At 37.6% G+C, this 21,729-nt stretch overlaps 1 protein-coding gene across 4 annotated transcripts in view; it reads left to right on the forward strand.

Moving 5' to 3' along the window:
• Positions 1–21,729, forward strand: part of PPP4R1 (protein phosphatase 4 regulatory subunit 1) — a 73,103-nt gene that overhangs the window by 13,426 nt on the left and 37,948 nt on the right. For 2 of the 4 annotated variants that reach the window (XM_030926141.1, XM_030926140.1), the window contains exons 3-8: positions 9,993–10,077; positions 11,193–11,299; positions 16,549–16,691; positions 17,185–17,331; positions 20,542–20,649; positions 20,787–20,852. In XM_030926141.1, the coding sequence (XP_030782001.1) occupies positions 10,019–10,077; positions 11,193–11,299; positions 16,549–16,691; positions 17,185–17,331; positions 20,542–20,649; positions 20,787–20,852 (630 nt within the window). In that variant the 5' untranslated portion in view covers positions 9,993–10,018. Of the gene's footprint in view, positions 1–9,941; positions 10,078–11,192; positions 11,300–16,548; positions 16,692–17,184; positions 17,332–20,541; positions 20,650–20,786; positions 20,853–21,729 lie in introns of all 4 variants that reach the window. The other 2 variants (XM_030926139.1, XM_030926143.1) reach the window with 1 other exon arrangement.

The following is a 21,729-nucleotide window of genomic DNA, read 5'->3' on the forward strand; positions in this document are numbered from 1 at the left end:
AATGGAAGTTGGGTTTTTTGAAGATGGTTTCAGTGACTTTTAATAAAGAGAGATTTGGGACATCTTCTGAGGACTGTAAGGTTTGATAAGAATTGTAGATTCAAAATTCTTCTTGAATGACCATGAAATTAGCTTGAATTTGTAGTGTATATTTGAGCATATTTAACAAGGAATAGAAAAGAGGCATACTTACAGTATTGATGCAGGTGGAGAATACAGTTGGTCTTCCACATTCAGGATTCCACATCTGGGGATTCAACCAACTGTGAATTGAAATATTTTTAAAAATAGAAAACAGCAGAACAATTTTAAAAATACAAATAAAAAATGCCGTATAACCAACTATTTACATAGCATTCACGTTGTTAAGTAATCTAGAGATGGTTTAAGGTACAAAGGAACCTGTATATAGATTATATGTAAATTCTACACCATCCTATGTCAGGGCTTGAGCATCCTTGGATTTTGGTATTCATTTGGGGGTTGGTCCTGGAACCAATTCCCTGCAAATGCCAAGAGATGACTGTATTGTACTCTTGAGAAGGGTAGGGCTTCTGTGTATTCCTTCCTTCCCCCTCTTGCTCTTTGACAACTAAGAGTGGTAGGATCATTGAAAGAGGAGTGCTAGGAAATGAGGCCTGAAGTTCTGTTAGAATGCTGTGTAAAAACAGAGGTCATTTCGCTTGGAAGTGATAATGTGATCTTTGCTTCTTAATTTAAAAAACAGATCTTAATAATTGACAATTTTAGTCAGATTTTATTGTAGCGTAGTTGAGTAAGTATATACGTTGCCTGGAGTTGTCTGTTGTTCTGAGATAACTGTTGAAATGAGTCAAGTTGTTGCTTGGAAAAATCTCAGATGTCATTCTGAATTAGAGTAGTAATGTGATTTCTCTAGCCAGGTAAGATGATTTTGCAAAATGTATTAATGTTAACTCTTTAAAAATTAGAAGAGAGAGTCGATTTTGGTAGGTCGTGTTTCCCTACTCCTGCCTTGCTTCTGTATCAACCTTACGCCCCAGCTACACCAAATTACTTGTAATTCTAGAGACATGAAATAGTTTTCTTTGACTCCCTATCTTTGGAATTTTCTGCTTAGAATGCCCTCCTCCTGCCCTTTGTCCTGCTTGGCAAATTCCAGTGTATTTTCCAAGAATTGGCTTGACTTCGAAGCCTTCTCTTACTTATCAGGGCAGGCTTAGAAGTATAATAGTTAACAGCATATTTTGTTTGTATACAGTCTTATACCATGTATTTTTTCTTAGTAGAGTATGTTTACATATGCACACACATACATACAATGTATACACATATATGTACATACATGCACAATTTTTTGTCTAGTTTTTATAGTATATTCCTTGTTCAGTGCCGGACATTAGACAGTGTATGTGCTGTCCTATTTATATTAAGACTACTAACTGGTTGAATGAAAACAATTAAAACACATGGTTTTCCTACTTACTGGTTGAATGAAATGAATGAAAACAAAAACACTTGGAAACCACAGGCAGATTTTCTGTTTCTAGAAACAAACTGAAATGCAAAGTGGGAGGAAACATTTGCTTATTTACCTGACACTGTTGCAGATATCACTGTGTCTTAAAAGTCTTAACCGTTATTTTATAGATGAATATAATAAGTGACAAAACGGGATTTGAATCCAGAGCTCTCTTACCATAAAAATCTTCTGTACTTTTCACACAATTTTGCTGACTAGGTACAATTTCATGGTGGGCCCAACTTTTTTTTTTTTTGGAGACAGTGCCTCAGTACGTTGCCCAGGTTGGAGTGCAGTGGCGTGATTTTGGCTCACTGCAACCTCCTCCTCCTGGTTTGAAGCACTTCTCCTGCTTCAGCCCAGCTGATTTTTGTATTTTTAGTAGAGATGGGATTTCACCATGTCGGCCAGGCTGGTGTCAAACTTCTGACCTCAAATTATCAGCCCACCTTGGCCTCCCAAAGTGCTGGGATTACAGGCGTGAGCCACTGCGCATGGCCAAAGGAAAGGCGCAACTTTTAAACTATTATATTTTAGGAACTTTTTTTTTTTTTTTTTTTTTGAGACGGAGTCTGGCTCTGTCTCCCAGGCTGGAGTGCAGTGGCCGGATCTCAGCTCACTGCAAGCTCCGCCTCCCGGGTTTACGCCATTCTCCTGCCTCAGCCTCCCGAGTAGCTGGGACTACAGGCGTCCGCCACCTCGCCCGGCTAGTTTTTTGTATTTTTAGTAGAGACGGGGTTTCACCGTGTTAGCCAGGATGGTCTCGATCTCCTGACCTCGTGATCCGCCCGTCTCGGCCTCCCAAAGTGCTGGGATTACAGGCGTGAGCCACTGCGCGTGGCCAAAGGAAAGGCGCAACTTTTAAACTATTATATTTTAGGAACTTTTTCTTAAATTTAAAAAAGCAAAAAATTGGAATTTCTCTTCTGCTACTTTGGATTTCTATGTTAGATTCAGGGAACTGCAGGTAGTATAGAGAGAGGATACTTCTGGAACTATGACCATTGTTTTGTCCTGTTACATAATCTCATGTCTATACAAAAAGACATTCCGTTCTGTAGGTAACAAGGATTGTCATAGTTTTGCTGTTTCTTTCCCTTGTCATCTTCCTTCCTGATGTTCTCTTTATTCATCTTGTAACATGTTTGATACCTTCCGTGATTTGGAACTAGAAGGTTATATTGAGCCTAGTTTATGTTTAGCAGCAGTTTTCAAAGGGTCTTGGAGATAAGATGAATCAAAGCTTTAAGTATAGGGCCTTACTTTATATCCTAGGTTTTCTATTCCTATTAAGAATTCTATTCTTGGCCGGGCGCGGTGGCTCAAGCCTGTAATCCCAGCACTGTGGGAGGCCGAGACGGGCGGATCACGAGGTCAGGAGATCGAGACTATCCTGGCTAACCTGGTGAAACCCCATCTCTACTAAAAAATATAAAAAACTAGCCGGGCGAGGTGGCGGGCGCTTGTAGTCCCAGCTACTCGGGAGGCTGAGGCAGGAGAATGGCGTAAACCCAGGAGGCGGAGCTTGCAGTGAGCTGAGATCCGGCCACTGCACTCCAGCCTGGGCGACAGAGCGAGACTCCGTCTCAAAAAAAAAAAAAAAGAATTCCATTCTTTTGGCCAGGCGCAGTGGCTTACGTCAATAATCCCAGCACTTCGGGAGGCCGAGGCAGGTGGATCACTTGAGGCCAGGAGTTCAAGACCAACCTGGGCAACATGGTGAAACCCCATCTCTTCTAAAAATACAAAAATTAGCCAGGTGTTGTGGCACCTGCCTATAATTCCAGCTGCTCAAGAGGCTAAGGCATAAGAATTGCTTACGCCTGGGAGGCAGAGGTGGCAGGGAGCCCAGATGGCACCACTGCACTCCAGCCTGGGCAACAGAGCAAGACTCTGTCTCAAAAAAAAATAAAAAAGAATTCTATTCTTTTAGGATTCTATTCTGTTCTGTTAAGATTAACCAAAAACCCAATTTTCAATTAAAAGATGTGCCACATAACTTTTTCATGGACTCTTTTACTTTATAATTAAATATTAAGTTTTGCAAAATGAAAAATACCTATTTAATTATTTATTGGCAATCTGTCTTGAGCTTACAAGTGATCTTCCCTTTAACTTTTTATCCTGGCTCCCCTTCAGCTAGCAATGACAGCTATTTAAGACAGTAAGTTTATAGGGAAAGAGGGAGTATTGGAATTTTGGGAGAACAGATATAATTAGAAAAAGCATTTCAGAGTGGTCATTGTTAATATATGCTTTTTAAAAAGTTAATTTTTTTTTTATTTTGGAGACAGAGTCTCATTCTGTTACCCAGGCTGGAGTGCCATGGAGCTATCTCAGCTTACTGAAACGTCTGCCTCCCATACTTAAATGATCCCCCCACCTCAAGCTCCCAAGTAGCAGGGACCACAGGTGTGCACCACCACCCCCAGCTGATATTTTTGTATCTTTTATAGAGATAGGGTTTCACCATGTTGCCCAGGCTGAGCTCATCCCAAACTCTTGAGCTCAAGCAATCCACCTACTTCAGCCTTCCAAAGTGCTGGGATTATCGGCATGAGCCACCACACCTGGCCTCCAGCTTTCTTATGCTCACTATTTTGTGTTATATCTTTTAAAAAAATTATTTTCAACCTAATGGTTGAAATTTTGTCTTTAGAAATGTATCTCTGGTAGACAGACTATATTTCTGATAGTCTGATAATCTTTGCCTTTTAAGTGAAATATTTTAGTCCATTTATATTTAATGTAAAATTATTGATCTAGTTGCATTTAGGTCTGTGATTCTGCTATTTATTTTCTGTTTGACTCATGGTTTTTTTCTCTGTTACTCCTTTCCAGACTTAATTTTGGGTTAACTGAATATTTTTTAGTATTCCATTTTAGTTTCTCTCTTATCTTTATACCTTCTAATATGTTTCAGAGATTGCTCCTATGATTGCTTTTTTTTTTTGGGCGGGGCCAAATAGAAGCGAACATTTGTCACCAGTGTCTATACCAGAGTGGAACACTCCCTTTGTATGGAAGTGATTATCAATCATGATAGAGTGGTAGCAAAACATTTAAAGCAGAATATGATTTTGTTATCTTCTAGGAATATGCTTCTTAAGTATGGTTGTTGAACAGTCTGCATTTAAATTAGTGGAGTTATTTATTTAAAAATAAATACTCCTGAGCCTTACTCCAAACTAACATAATAAGTATCTGAGTGTGGGATCTAGGTATCTGCATTTTAGGTAAGTGCTCCAAGCTTGTCTTGAACGTAATTATGTTTGGCAGTCACAGCTGTAGGAGTTTTTTTTCCTACTGCCCTCTGCTTTTTATGGGCCAGAATCAATTTTACTGTTTATCTTTAAGATTAGCAAGTGTGAGACTGATGAAACAGTTTGGTCATAGTCATAGAATTCTAGAGCCTTTATAAAGGTGTTTCAAGGTTATGCTAGCTTAACAGTCTTATAAAGGAGAACACTGGCCAGATGAGAGTGGCTGAGTGGCTTTTACAGCTCTGATTTATAATTAATAAGGTATTTTGCTTTGAATTGTAGACCAGAATAAGCTGTATAAAGTATTTCTGCTCTGTATAGTTATGTTCATGGTTAGGTGTTGTTTGTAATCCAGTTTGACAGTCTCTGCCTTAGTTGGGCTATTTAGACCATTTGCACTTAATGTAGTTGCTGGTACGGTTGTGTTCAAATCTCTTTATCTTGGTGTTTCTCATTTGTTTGTCTCATCTCTTCTTGTTCCCTTTATTCTCTTTTTCTGCCTTCTTTTAGATTACTTATGGGGTGTACTGGATTAGTAGTTGTATGTCTTTGGTGTATGTGTGTTTCTTTTTAAATAATGATTGCTTTAGAGTTTATAATTAATATGCATTTTTACTTTTCCACAGTCAACTTCAAGTAACATGTATCTCTTCACACACAGCCTAAGAGCTTTGTAACAGTATACCCTTTTCCTGCCTGTGTGCTATTGTAGTCATATATTATACTTCTGCATATGTTGTGAACCCCACAATATATATTTATCCATTTATTTTTTAGTACATATTTTTATTTAAGCAGTTATCTTTTAGATACTTGAAAAATAAGAAATTTTTTATTTATCCCATATTAACCTTTTTTTTCTTTCTTTTTTTTTCTGGAGACAGGGTCTTGCTTTGTCCTCCAGACTGGAGTGCAGTGGCGCCATCTCAGGTCACTGCAGCTTTGACCTCCCAGGTTCAAGCAGTCCTCTTGCCTCAGCCCCCTAAGTAGCTGGGACTACAGGTACACACCACCATGCCCAGCTAATTTTTGTGTTTTTTTTAGAGGCAGGGTTTTACCATATTGCCCAGGCTGATTTTGAACTCCTGAGCTCAAGTGATCCATCCACCTCGGCCTCTCAAAGTGATAGGATTACAGGCGTGAGCCGCTGTGCCCGGCCCCATATTAATTGTTTCTGATGCCCTTTTTTCTTTTGTATAGATCCAGATTCTCATCTGGTGTAATTTTCCTTTTGCTTGAATGATTTGCTTTAGTATTTCCTGTAGTGCATATCTGCTGTTGATGATACCAGTTTTTGTATGGCTGAAAGAATCTTATTTCAGCTTCATATTTGGAAGATTTCTATTTCTTAGGTATGGAGTTGTAGGTATTTTTCTTTATGTACTTTAAAGATGTTACTGTCTTCTGGCTTGTGTTTTAGATAGAAAAGTCTGCTATCATTCTTATTTTTGTTTTTCTGTATATAACTTGAGTTTTTCTCTGGCTGCCTAAAAGTTTTTATCACTAGCTTTAAGCAATTTGATTATATTGTGCCTTGGTATACTTTTCTTCATGTTTCTTGCTCATGAGTTTCATTGAACCCCTTGAATCTGTCTGTAGATTGATAGTTTTTACCAAATTTGGGGAAATTTTGTCCATTATTCAAATATATTTTATATCTCCCATTCTTCTTTGGGGACTCCATTTGCACATATATTTGGATGCTTGGAGTTTTCCTACAATTGATTGATGCTTAATTTTCTTCCTCCCCCATATTTTTTCTGTTTCATTTAGGATTTTTTTCTTACGCTTTTTTTTCAAGGTAACACGTTTTTTCCTCTGTAATGTTTAATCTGCTCTTGATCCCATCCCATGTATTTTTCATATCTTTTTTTCATCTCTAAAAGATCAATTTAGGTCTTTCATATCATCTTCCGCGTCTCTTCTTAACCTGCTCTTTTTTTCCGCCTTCTTAAATGTATGGAATATAATTAAAACAACTTTTAATGTCCTTATCTACTAATTCTGTATTCTTTGTTCTGGGTCTGTTTCTGTTGTAGAATTTTTTGCCTCATGGTTTGTATTTTCCTGCCTTTTGTGTGCCTAGTAATTTTTTATTGGATGCTAGACATTGTGGAGTTTACCTTGTTGAGTGCTAGCTATTTTTATGTTCATTTACATACTCGAGTTTTGTTCTGTGACACAGTTTTTTGGATATAGTTTGTTTCTTTTGAAGCCTGTTAAACTTTGTTAGGCAAAACCAGGAGAATTATTTGCCACTTCTTAGGCGTTTTGCCTCATTTATTATAGAATTTTTAAAATTTTTGTTGGTGGAGACATAAACTAGTCCTTGTCCTTTGTGATAATCGAGGATTTGTTCCCTTGATCATTTCAGGTAGTTATTTTTCCCAGAATACTGAGTAGTTTCCTCACACACATAAACTGTTTGAATACTCACCTAAAGACTCAAAGGGACCTTCTGTAGCTTTCTGAAGTTCTTGCTCTGTGAAGGTCCCTCCTCTCTGATACTCTTCCTCTGCCAATTCTAGCTGCCTTGGCCTCCCTGAATTCTCAACTCTGTCTCCTCAATTCAAGGAGTCTGCTGAGATTATATTTGGACCCTCCTAGTGCTCTGGAAATTATTTCCAGGAAGTTAGCTGGAAGAATATAGGGCTCATTTCATTTGTCCTCTCTTCCTCAGAGATCACTGTCCAGTACTGTCTTTTGTCAGTGTGATACCATGACTTCATATGTGTTATCTTTTTTTTAAGAGATGGGGGTCTCACTGTGTTTCTCAGGGGCTAGAGTGCAGTGGCTATTCACAGATGCAGTTATAGAACACTACAGCGTCGACCTCCTGTGCTCAAGCAGTCCTCCTGCTTCAGCCTCCTAAGTAGCTGGGACTACAGACACTGTCAGCATGCCTGGCTCTGTCGTTTTATTTATTTATTTACCATTTAAGGTGTGAGGGTTAAGTTGGTTCCTGTTAATCCATCCTTTTCAAAAGTGGAAGACCATGTTTAAGTGTTCTTTAAATACAGAAGTTATTTTGTTTTTAACAAAAGGGACTGTGCTGTGTTTTGTGGTCTCTTTTTGATAATGTTCTATTGGGAGTAAAAACGATGTTGTCTGTTTAAAGTAGTCAGTTCTGTAAGATGGTCCCATGGTATATACACATTTAATTTAAAAACAAGCATTTTAAAATGCCCTAATAGCAATAACTTTTCATTAGGAAATGATGAATCTTGTCTGTCACTCGTATAGCAAAATTTGGGAGGAGTTTCTCAGGTGGTTTTCTTTTTCTCTCCTAAGAAAAGAGCTAAAGGAGCAAAGAATCTCATTGTGACTGATGAACAGATTTATTTGTTTCAAAAATACTTAAATGCTTACTTTGTGCCTGGAAATATCCTGGAGATGAAGCAGTGTATGGGCTAAAAATTCCTGTCCTCATGGAGCCGATAACGTACTATAGAGAGACAGACAATAAGTAAAACAACTAATATTACCAGATGTTGACAGGCACTGTTGAGAAAGTAAATCAAGTAATGCAGGGGATAGAATAGGAAGTGCCAGGAAATAATAAGAAAAATTTCTTGGAAAACTCTTAGGGCCTTGGGAAAGGCCCTGAACTGTAGCCGTTGAAGGGTTCTTTATTTAGCTCTGGATCCCATCCTTTCCAAGCCTCATGGTGTTTCCATCAGTAATATTTTCTTATTGCTAAAACTTCAATTTATGTTTATTTGTTGACTATTTACTTTCATTATATAACCATGTGCAAATCTTTGTCTTCTTTTAAACATTAGGAACAAAACAGAATAAATAATCTTTATTTTGCTTGAATGCCCTGGCTAGTAATCTAATCCAGTTTACTATTTCACAACCACAATTCTGGGAAGTATATTTTGTCTTCATTGTCTTCACTTTCTTATATTTTCCTTTACCTCTTCAGTCAGGTTTGGCTTCTCAGCTTTCATACAGTGGAAAATGCCCTTGTCACACAGCCTGGCACAAAAGTACCAAATTCAGTGGGCACCTTTCAGTTCTTCCTTGACTCCTTTGGTAGTAGATGCTGTTTAATCATACTTTCACTCATTGCTTGGTTCCTTTGAAATAATTATCTTTTGGTTAGTTTTTAGCCATTCTTTCTTGATCTTCTCTTCTCCTGCAGCTTGAATGGGTGTCTGGCCTTCTAGTTTGTATTAATACATACTTTTATTACAATGATCATTTTATTTTATTTTATTTTATTTATTTATTTATTTATTTATTTATTTATTTATTTATTTATTTATTTATTTTTTGAGACGGAGTCTTGCTCTGCCGCCCAGGCTGGAGTGCAGTGGCCGGCTCTCAGCTCACTGCAAGCTCCACCTCCCGCGTTCACGCCATTCTCCTGTCTCAGCCTCCCGAGTAGCTGGGACTACAGGCGCCCGCCTCGTCGCCCGGCTGGTTTTTTGTATTTTTTAGTAGAGACGGGGTTTCACCGTATTAGCCAGGATGGTCTCGATCTCCTGACCTCATGATCCGCCCGTCTCGGCCTCCCAAAGTGCTGGGACTACAGGCTTGAGCCACCGCGCCCGGCCAACAATGATCATTTTAAAGTAGATTGTTTTATGTAGAATATTAGCTCTTTGAAAGCAGAAACATTAGTATTTTCATTATTGTTTCCCCAGCAACTACCCTAGTACTTGGCACAAATGTATTTAATAAATATTTGTTTAGTGAATATAAATATACTAGTGTTTTTAGCTTTCCTCTATTAAGTGAAGTTAGATATCAGTTTCATTAGCTTTATCTTTTACATTGCAGGATTAACTATATCAGTGCTAGACTTTTTGTGTGTCTATTTACAAGTTGTTAGTGTCTTGATTGAATATGTTCTCAAGACTCTGATCACTGTTTCCTGCATACTGAGTTTCTGTAGCCTCTGACGCTTGTGCTTTTAGAGCCAAGTAGAACTTTGTGCTTTTAGAGCCAAGCAGAACTTTGTGCTTATAGAGCCAAGTAGAAAGTATCTGTAGAAAAAGGAAAGGGAGGTATCTTTTAGTTATTTGTGGCTTCTGGATTGATTCTGAGAGTCTCTTGTGATTTTTTTTTTTTGGTACCATTCCAGAAACAGATTTTTACTGCTTCAGACAGGCAAGGGGTACATTTTAGTTTCAAAGTGTTATAAGGAGTATTTCTGATGTCTCTGATAGTTGGTGTGGATGACTACAGCTCAGAGTCTGATGTGATTATTATACCTTCAGCCCTGGACTTTGTCTCACAAGATGAAATGTTGACACCCCTGGGGAGATTGGACAAGTATGCTGCAAGTGAGAACGTATTTAACAGGTATGTGCATATTCTTTTTGTTAAAGTGGAAGTGGAAGGGCAGTTTTATTAACTTCAGTAGGGAAGATGAAAGTACCCATTTTAAAGGAGGTATTATTAACAGGCACAATCTGAGTCACCAAGTTTCATTCGTAATCATAGCATGAGCAGTTTTGTACTTGTTTATTCTTTGATCCTAGTAAGCATACAACACGCTTTCTTTGCAAAAAAACTTACCATTGCTTTTCTGCCACTGGACATAATTTTGGTATTCATCTAAATTGCTTATTGGGAAGTACGTTATTCCTTCAACACATGATGTTGTATACCTGCTGTGTGACAGGTGATGCTCAAGGTCATTGGGTCACATGGCCGTGACCAAGAGCCAGCACTCTTCCTGCTGCATTGTGTTTGTCCGGCCGTGATCCCAGACCACTTATATCACACTTTTCTGGGAAATCAAAAAGTCTTTGTTCAGATTTTTTGGGTATAGCTATACAAAACTCATACTATTAAAAATATGTAAGGATAACATTTTGTATAATGAATGTTTTTTCATTATAATTGAAGGACAACTGAAATGAATTTTTGGTGACTTTTTGCCAAATCAGTTAGATAAAGATTTTTAAAAAGTTGTAAATACTCAGTCTCATCTTGTTAAAATAAAATCAATACTGCCATTTGCTACTTAGAAAATTATAGACCTAATATATGTTTTAATAATGTAATAAAAAAATTTCTTAGAAAATGTATAGATTTTGTCTTTTAAAATTCTAGATACCAGCCAGGCGATATGACTCATGCCTGTAATCCCAGCGCTTTGGGAGGCCAAGGCACGTAGATTGCTTGAGCACGGGAGTTTGAGAGCAGCCTGGGCAACATGGTGAAACCCCATCTCTACTAAAGATATTTAAAAATTAGGCCGGTGTGGTGGTGCACGCCTGTAGTCTCAGCTACTCAGGAGGCTGAGGTGGGAGGATTACCTGAGCCAGGGAAGTGAATGCTGCGGTTAGCCATGATCGCACCATTACGCTCTAGCCTGGGCAACAGGAATGAGGCCCTATCTCAAAAAAATAAAATTCTGGATATTAGCTGTTGATGCCATTGAACATAGGTAATTTTGTTTTTCTGTGTAGACAAATGGTGGCCCGGAGTTTGCTGGATACCTTGAGGGAAGTCTGCGATGATGAAAGAGATTGTATTGCTGTTTTGGAAAGAATTAGCAGATTGGCCGATGATTCAGGTATATGTTTATGTGGAGAAAGTGAATTACTCTGTTCTAGAAAGGTTTCTTTGACCAAATTTATGTTTCTAAAAACTAATGAAAATATTAATGTGATATGAGATGGCTTTAAAATATTTCCTAAGTAATTATCAAACCCATCCGTGACAACAAAAGTAAAATTTGTTACTAAGACCTGGACATTTTACAGTAGGCTCATTTAGTTTAATTTTAGAAATTTCTCATCAAAACAAGTCTAAAAACATTGTTTTGCATCATGTATATTAATATTTTAGGATTAATAATATCTAGAATAATTTTGAATACATTAAAAGAGATGGAGGAGGCTATAAATTGTTTTAGGCAAATATAGAAAGCTTGCTTTCTGTGTGGTTTCTCACTTGCAAAAAATGTTGATTAACCATTTGTAAAACTACACCTGGTTTATCTCCAAAGTGAAAATAAGAAAGTCTGCTTAAGAAAGAGGTAAATTTGATTTGAGGCTTAGAAAATGGTGATGTTAGAGTTTTTATAATTATATCTTTTGTTGTAGTAAAATATACTTAATACTTAACACATAAAACTATTTTAAGGTAATATTAAGCATATTTTTATACTTGATTTTAGAAACAATCCAAAAATTTAAAACTTTTTTCCTTAATCTATTATCTTTATTAAAGTATATTTTCCATCTCTGACAGACAAAAGATTTTTGGCATCTCAGCAAGCCCCATCTTTTAATTTTTAGACAAGCTCATCTTTTGATGAACAGTTCATTTTAATGGGAATATTTTAAATGTTTACATAAGCCTTAAATGTTCCTAATATTCTTACAGGGTGGGCACAACATTTATAGGCTTAACTGAACAATAGTCTACCTTTGTGTACATAATTGCTTATGTATATGCTTGTTCTAAAATGGTTTTAGGAGGGGTCTCATCAAGCATAATTTTTACTTGTTTTTTAAATTTGATTTAAGTTAAATAACAATGTAAATTCATGGCACTGTTAAGCCTATTATGGTTATATTCCTTAGTAAAGACAGATACTCTTTAAGGATGGATTTGTGTTTTCCTTTATCTGTTTACCAGCTCTAGAATTTTTTTTTGGTAAGTGTGTGGGTGTGTGTGTGTGTTTTAAAATATGTTCTCACGTTGGTAAGTTCATAGTAAATTTCTCCATTGACATAATTCCATTCATTCAGTATACATCAAACAGTACATACTCTATACCAGGTTCTAGATTAAATGCTAGAGCAGTCATTAAGGTGAACAAGGATTTCTGCCGTCAAATTAACAGTTTAGTGAATGCAGCCAACATATAAACAATAAATTACAGTGGGAAGGATCGGGGCAGGCTTCAGAAAGTCAGTGACATTTACATTGGGTTTGATAGAATGATGAGGTATAGAGAGGGAAAGGGCGTACCCAGGAGAGGAAAAGACAGAGGAGTTCAGGATTGTGGCCCATTTGGTCAACAATGAGGCCAACCTGACAATGAGACTAACCTGCTGAGTTTCCAGGTTAGAAAAATTAGGCTGTTAAATAAGGTAGGTGAGGGCTAGATTGTAAAGGTTTATAACAAAGCATGCTGATGACTTTGCCTGTTTTGTGATTTAGAGCAGTGTAGTGTAGCAGTATGAACTGATATGGTGAAAAAGATGGGTGACAAGAAGACTAATTGGAAGACTATACCAATTAATTGGGTGTTTTTGTTTTTGAGACAGAGTCTTGCTCTGTTGCCCAAGCTAGAGCAGAGTGGCGTGATCTCCACTCACTGCAACCACCCCTGCCTCCCAGGTTCAAGCAATTCTCCTGCCTCAGCCTCCCGAGTAACTGGGATTACAGGCGTTCACCACTACACCGTTAATTTTTGTATTTTTAGTAGAGGAGGGGTTTCACCATGTTGGCCAGGATGGTCTGGAACTTCTCTAACCTCAAGTGATCCACCTGCCTCAACCTCCCAAAGTGCTGAGATTACAGGCATGAGCCACCGTGACCAGCCAGTTAATTGTTATAAGGATGAATTGTTGGATAGAAATTGAAGTGCTAAGAGGGATTCCAAGGCTAACCTCTGGATAGAGTGAGGAAGAGAGAGGATTTGACCCTGAGGTCTAATTTGTAGGACTGGGCTTATTGTGATGTCTGGGTAAGATAAAGACTATTGAATAATAACATAGCTCTGAAGTGAGCAAAATATGTATCCTTTGTTTAGACAAATAAACAGCTGAGAACCTTTCAGTCTTCTGCCTTACCTTCATTAGCTTTTTTTTTTTTTTTTGAGACGGAGTCTCGCTCTGTCGCCCAGGCTGGAGTGCAGTGGCCGGTTCTCAGCTCACTGCAAGCTCCGCCTCCCGGGTTTATGCCATTCTCCTGCCTCAGCCTCCGAGTAGCTGGGACTACAGGCGCCCGCCACCTCGCCCAGCTAGTTTTTTGTATTTTTTAGTAGAGACGGGGTTTCACCGTGTTAGCCAGGATGGTCTCGATCTCCTGACCTCGTGATCCGCCCGTCTCGGCCTCCCAAAGTGCTGGGATTACAGGCTTGAGCCACCGCGCCCGGCCCCTTCATTAGCTTTTATCCTGATTTTTTTATTCCCCAAAATTTACCATCTGCTTTTATTATTTTCCCCTGAAATGGATTGACGTGTAGTGGTTTCTCATTGTGGTTGAAATTTACGTTTCCTCAATAGCCAGTGAAGTCCATACCTGGTTATATACTTACTGGCTCTTTGGGTATCCTTTTTTTTTTTTTTTTTTTTTTTTTTTTTTTTTTTTTTTTGAGATGGAGTCTCACTCTGTCACCCAGGCTGGAGTGCGGTGGCACGACCTGGACTCACTACCACCTCCTCCTCCTGGGTTAAAGTGATTCTTCTGCCTCAGCCTCTCGAGTGGCTGGGATTACAGGCACGCACTACCACGCCCGCCTAAGTTTTGTGTTTTTAGTAGAGCTGGGATTTCTCCATGTTGGCCAGGCTGGTCTTGAATTTCTGACCTCACTTGATCCAGCCGACTCAGCCTCCCGAAGTGCTGGGATTACAGACATGAGCCACCATACCCGGCTTCTTTTTTAAAATGTCTAAGTCTCTTCTCCCTTTAAAAAATTGGCAGTCACTTTCTTACAGATTTACAGGAATTCATTCTGCGTATGAGCCCTATGTTGTTTATGTGTAATGAAGATACCTTTTTCGCTCTGTGGCTTGTGTTTGTACTCATAGTAATGCTTCTTAAGAGAAGTGCTTTTCCTTTATGAGTTGTGCCGCTTTTGTCTTCTTAGAGATTTTCTCCAATCTCAAAGTCATAATAAATATCTTTTCCTGTATTCTCTAACACAGAGAAGCCTTGTTGTTTTTTGCCTTGACATTCAGATCTGTATTCCACCTGGAATTTATTCATGCGCATGATATGAAGTGGAGGACAAGTTTCTTTCTTTCTTTTTTTTTTTTAATGTGAGGAGCCAGTTGACACAATACCCTTTATTGAGAAGGCTATCTTTCCCAGTTCACCTTGTAATAAATCGGTTGTCTATACATGCATGTGTCTGTTTCTGGGCTTCCCCCCCGCCCCATTAGTCTATTTGCCTAAGCAGGGCTTTGAAGAAAGAAAAGTTGCTTATTTCATTTTTAACTGAAACCATAACTTGTGTCCTCCTTTTGCTTCAAAAATATAAGCAGTTTTCAGTGTTAACTTAGAAAATTCAGGATCCATGAGAATAGCAGAGGCCTGTATGTTTACTTTTTTCTTCAAAACAGAAACACTCTATTTTGTTCATATCTGGCCAACCTCACATGGTACAACAGTATAATAGAAATTCCAGATATTGGTTTGTTGATAAGATTCTGAGCTTTGTAAAATACCAGATTTTCTATTTAAAGCTATGTTGATTTCTCTGTTGAGATCTGAAATCCTAGTAGACACATTCATACATATTTAATGTAATTTTAATAATGCATAATGGTAATGGGTACCAAAGTTCTAGTTAGGTCCAATACAATGACTTGTTACTGATAATCCATCATGTCTGTCTGTATTTCAGTCACTTGCATGTCTTCTATGAATTGCCTACTTATATCCTTATTGTCTTTCTTAGTATTTATTTGAACAGTGTGTTCTTTGTGTAGTTGACTTCCTAATACTCTGTTATACATGAATATGCTCCCAGGCTTTTTTGCCTTTTAACTGAGTATCGTATCTGTTATCTATAATAAAGTTTTTTCATTTGTTTGGTTTTGAGACAGTCTTGCTCTGTCGCCCAGAGTGGAGTGCAGTGGCGCTATCTTGCCTCACTGCAACCTCCACCTCCCGGGTTCAAGTGATTCTGCTGTCTCTCAGCCTCTGGAGTAGCTGGGATTAGAGGCATGTGCCACCACCCTTGGCTAATTTTTGTGTTTTTAGTAGAGACGGGATTCACCATGTTGGCCAGACTGGTCTCGAACTCCTGACCTCAAGTGATCTGCCCGCCTCGGCCTCTCAAAGTGCTGGGATTACAGGCACACCCAGCCTATAATAAAGTTTTTATAAAGTAAAATTAGTTGGTTTTATGGTTGATTTTTGGATTTTGTCTTCCCATCTCAAGATTAAACATTTAATATTATCTTTTAGTACTTTTAGTCTTTATGTATGATGTGCAGTAGGTACTTTCGTTCTGTGCTAACTAGCTGATTTTCGTACTACTGCTTCTTAGACATTTCATCTTTTTGAAGCCCAGAGATTTGAAATGCCATATTTCTCACATTTAAATTTGCCATATGCACTTGCATCTTTTCAGGTTTTTAAAAAATATTTGTCACCTTTAATTTTCATTTACCCATTTTTAGTCTTAGTTAAGTCTAATTATGTATCTTTCATTTATTGACTAAGTTGAGATTAGAAACTAGTTTTTATGACTTGTCCTATAGGTTCTTAAATAGTGGAATTTATCGATAATACTATGTATGTATCACAGTATTGATGTAAATATCAGATAGGATATTTAACTCCTAGCACAGTGTGGCACAGTGTAGGTGATGAATAAATTTATTGTTAAGAAATGGTTAGATACACAGTGCATACTGTGAACAACAGAAGCTTGGGTTGAAGATAAGGTCCTCCTTTGACTCATGGGATTGATCTGTGTATGATTCTGAAAAGGATTGCAGAATTAAAGGATGTTGTCCCAAGTCCTTTATATTTTGAAGATGAAAATCCAAAGCCTTCGTAAGTATCCTCAAGTCCAGATAAAGGTTTTGTTGCTGCAGGAGAACATGTTTGCTCACATTGCTGTTATCTCAATAGAACCAACTGTGAGAGCGGAGCTGATGGAACAGGTGCCTCACATCGCACTGTTTTGTCAAGAAAACCGGCCTTCAATACCATACGCTTTTTCCAAATTCTTACTACCTATTGTGGTTAGATATCTTGCAGATCAGAATAATCAGGTAAGAGTACCATTTATATGTTCTTAAAAGAAATTCATGTAGTGTAATATATGGAGAATAGCCTAGCCTGAGTGTTCTCTTTGGAATGTTTTTTTTCCTCTTTAACTCGGTTACTGTTTTTCAAAAACGAACATTTTTCTTAGACAAGATGTGTTTAGAGTCTGACAAATCTAGTAGATCCCTTTAATTATTATAGACACTGCCTAGTAACTGCACTCTCACTTGGTAACCTCCTAGGGGTCCCTCAAAATGTTTGTTACTTTGTGAGGCACCTTTTACCAGGATGGCTCTGTCCACTTCCTCTGTTATAACACAATCTACCAGGTTCTGTAGTCTTTGTAATAGTTGAAGAAAAGAAACACAAACATTTATTTGCAGAGTTTTGCCAGTTGTGGGTCCCTTTGAGATGAGAAATCTTTGTTTATAAAAGTCAAGTGGTAGAATTTTGTCACGTCGCATATGTGCTTTGTTTGTGGTGTTCTTTTTCTCCTAGGTGAGGAAAACAAGTCAGGCAGCTTTGTTGGCTCTGCTGGAGCAGGAGCTCATTGAACGATTTGATGTGGAGACCAAAGTGTGCCCTGTCCTCATAGAGCTGACTGCCCCAGATAGCAATGATGATGTGAAAACAGAAGCTGTGGCTGTAAGTCAAATGGCATTTTTCCATTTATGCAAAATGTGACTGATAAGAGGTGCTTATTAAAAGTTAGGCTGGGGTCAGGCGCGGTGGCTCATGCCTTTAATAATCCCAGCACTTTGGGAGGCCGAGGTGGGTGGATCACTGGAGATCAGGAGTTTGAGACCAGCCTGGGCAACATGGTGACACCTGGCTCTACTAAAAAAATACAAAAATTAGCCAGGCTAATTTTTGTGCACCTGTAGTCCCTGTTACTTGGGAGACTGAGGCAGGAGAATCACTTGAACCTGGGAGGAGGTGGAGGTTGTGGTAAGCCAGGATCAGGCCACTGCACTCCAGCCTGGGTGACAGAGCAAGACTCCGCCTCAAGGAAAAAAAAAATTAGGCTGGGCTGGGTGCAGTGGCTGACTCCTGTAATCCCAGCACTTTGGGAGGCCACAGTGGGAGGATCACTTCAGACCAGGAGTTTGAGATCAGCCTGGCCAACACGGCAAAACCCCATCTCTACTAAAAATACAAAAAATATTAGCCAGGTGTAGTGGCACATGCCTGTAATCTCAGCTACTCTGGAGGCGGAGGCACGAGAATCATTTGAACCTGGGAGGCAGAGGTTACAGTGAGCGGAGATCATTCCACTGCACTCCAGCCTGGTTGACAGGACAAGACTCTGTCTAAAAAAAAAAAAAAAAGAAGAGAAAAGGCTGCTTTACCTTGTTTAACATTTTTCTGTTAAAGTTGCCACAAATCATTAAATTTGAAATATACTCAGGGCTAGAAAGGGACATAAATGCTTACAAAGGAAAATGTACCTTCTGCAAACAATAAGAAAACAATAAATAATTGTAAATTATTATGTCAAAATGGAAAACTGAAATGGTTATTTTATCCATGCAGTTAAAATTTTAAAAACCCTGTATTGAACGAAGAAACACTTGAACCCCTTCAGTAGGTATTGAGCACTTTTCTAGGCATTGTAAGCACGGTGGAAATAAAATAATACTTGGCTCCTGCTCTGACAGGTATGGTCTTTCTGGGAAGGATGGTCAGGCAAGTACATTTCCCAGGATATATGACATCATTGATGGTTATCAGAAGAATGTACAGATTGTTAAGCCATTATGCACATCATAAAGTCAAATGTAATAGGAAGATTCTGGGTTTTTTGGACATGGTTTGCAAATATTCTGATTACTTGAAGGCCATGAGAGGGCATGAATTAGAATGGAGTAGTATCTGTTGTGATTCACATCTGTGGTTCCTGAGTTCGGATAGTAGTAATTCTGATGACAAATTTATTCAAATCTATTTGGATAGTAAGAGTTCACTCCTTAAACCTGAAATAATATGGTTGCATCTTTGTTGATATTTTTTAAAAATTACACTATATGTAGTGCTGCTGGATTATCATTAGTGGGATGAATTAGATGATCTTCCTAGTCTCTTTCCCTTGAAGAATTTCTTGAATCTATTATTTTTAGATACTCAGTTACCAGTTAATAATAAATTTACTTTTTCAGTAATGTTTTTATTGAAGTGAAACTTATATGACATAAAATCATTTTAAAGTGTTAGTGGCATTTAATATGTTCACAAAGTTGTATAACCACCGTTTGTTTCTTCCTAGTTCCAAAACATCATTATTTCTTTTTTTACTTTAAGATTTTTTCATTGAAGGAAGTCAGTTTTGGTCTTGGCCTACTTTTTGGTTTATATTGAGCTGTTTAACTTGCTGTATTATCATTCTCAATGCAATGTGAAATTAGTAAAACATTATAATAAAAAATTTAAAAACTAGATCCAGTGGTAGTAGGAATCTCATGATTCTCTTACAGTTGTGTTTGTTTTTTGGTCATGTTTTATATTCCTTGGCTTCCATATTTTCTCTGTCTTGGTAGAGAAGGTATAATTATTTCTTAATAAAAACTAATTTCTTAATAAAATAATTCACTTTTAAATAATTTAGTTATGCTACATCAGTGATATACAGCATAACTTTGAATTGTTAACTAGAGCATGGAGATGCTTATTCAAAAAACAAAGCTGGCTTTGGGATTTAGGAGATGCAGGCCTTGTCTCCAGTTCTGATCATGATGGGATTTTCATGGGGATAGTGTTGAATCTGTAGATCAATTTGGAGGGAATGGCAGTTTTACAGTCTCTGAACACGGTGGATCTGTTTATTTAGGTCTTTGATTTATATGTTTAATCTTTTGTAGTTTTCAGCAGAAAGTTCGTGAGTGTATTTCGTTCAATTTCATATTTTTTAAAAAGTACTTCTGTGAATGATCCTGTTTTTAAATTTTCCAGTTCATTGCAGAAATAGAATAGATTTTTGTAGTCTATTGTATAGCCTACAACCTTCCTAAACATACTTATTTATTCTGGTGGCTTCTTTGTAGATTCCTTCTGATTTTCTATGTAGACAACCATGTCATATTTGAATAGAGAGAACTTTCTTTCTTTGCAATCTTTATGTATCTCTTTTACTTCTTTATTTTGTCCTGTTTGTACAGTCTAGCAATTGATAGAATTGTTAAATGACGACAGGCTATCCCATTTCTTTCTGTATTAACTGCGGGAGCAATGTATCTAAATAGAGGGCCAGTTTTCAAATAAAGTTAATCCTTCACTTTGCCTGCTTTTAGCTGAAACATGCCTGTATCAGAACTGTGTTCATGCTTTCCCTGGAACTGAAGCTTTGCAAAACCAGGACTTGGTTCTGATATGTATGAGCTTTAGTTCACAGGGTGCTTTTCAAGGCAAGGACTGAATTATTTTCTTAGCAATACAGATATGCTAAATCTAGATCTTTCCTGGGGGTAATTTTCCCCTTGAACAGTCACTAATGTTTTTAATTGGGAAAATGTAGGTTTTTGTTTCTTTTGCTTTTAAAATTACCAGGCAAAATGATGAAGTAGTAATAAGATGGAAACTGGACAAAAATGAAATTGTTAGGATTTTCTGTGGGTTTACTGGGCATGAAGTATTTATGGGTTGTTTTTATTGATTGTGGTTAATATCTGCCTTTGTTTCCTGCTTAGATAAATAAGATGAAATTAATAATTGGCTATGAATATTTTCTGTGATGTATATAGTATAATGATGCCATATCATATTTTGTTCCCTTAAATTATATGCTTTTATTAAGTTATTAAATTTAACTGAAAGAGCCTTACTTGATATTTTCAGTTGTGTGTTTGTTCTTACTTATTTTAGATAATGTGCAAAATGGCTCCCATGGTTGGGAAGGACATTACAGAGCGTCTTATCCTCCCTAGGTTTTGTGAGATGTGCTGCGATTGCAGAATGTTTCACGTTCGAAAGGTATTTTTTTCGTTTTTTTTTCTTCTGTTTAAAAACAGTGCTAGTGGTTAATGTACTGATACATGACATTTAAAAGATTATCTTAGAAGAACCTTATGTGTAATATTTTGAAATGTCAGTGATGCTTTTGTTGTCAGGTCTGTGCTGCCAATTTTGGAGATATTTGCAGTGTAGTTGGCCAGCAAGCTACTGAAGAAATGTTGGTAAGTATTGCAGATATAAAGGAGTAAACAGTGTGTGTTACAAAGTAGTACATAAAGTTTGAAATGCACACATTTACTTCAAAGTTTTATTAACACAATTCCATGAATATAAACCAGAAAGATAATAACTTTGAATTTAGGAGTTTAAATATCTGTAATCTGGGCGTTTGAATTATATTTTTGATATTTATTAAAAATATAGATGTTTCAGAACCATTGATCTGTTTTTACCTCTTCCATTTCTGTTAAGCAAATCAATTCTTATTCAACCGAATCTTTAATTTTATTGCAACCCTCAAGAATGTTGATGGCATATTAAATGTATAGCAAGTTAGTTTTAAGTAGTACACAAGATGCATATACTTGATGTATAAGGCACCATACCTAAAGAGTTTCTGAAGCCATCTCTTACGCAAAATAATTAAGTTCAGGGGCAAGCGCTTGTATAACATTAAGCTATGATTGTTGAGAGTGCTTTTGCATAGCCAGTTGAGTTATAAATTAGATGTGATTGATTGAAAATTGTTGAGTATAAATACTAATAGATCGTACTTTTTAAGACAATCCAATATTTAAAATACTGAGGCCAGGCTTGATGGCTCACACCTGTAATCCTAGCACTTTGGGAGGCCAAAGTGGGTGGATCACCTGAGGTCAGGAGTTCGAGAACAGTCTGGCCAACATGACGAAACCTCATTTCTACTAAAAATACAAAAATTAGCTGGGCGTGGTGGCACACGCCTATAATCCCAGCTACTTGGGAGGCTGAGGCAGGAGAATCGCCTGAACCCGGGAGGCGGAGTTTGCAGTGAGCCGAGATCGCACCACCTCACTCCAGCCTGGGTAAAAGAGTGAGACTCTGTCTCAAAACAAACAG

This window comes from Rhinopithecus roxellana, chromosome 21 (genome assembly GCF_007565055.1).
Source record: "Rhinopithecus roxellana isolate Shanxi Qingling chromosome 21, ASM756505v1, whole genome shotgun sequence".
NCBI lineage: Eukaryota > Metazoa > Chordata > Mammalia > Primates > Cercopithecidae > Rhinopithecus > Rhinopithecus roxellana.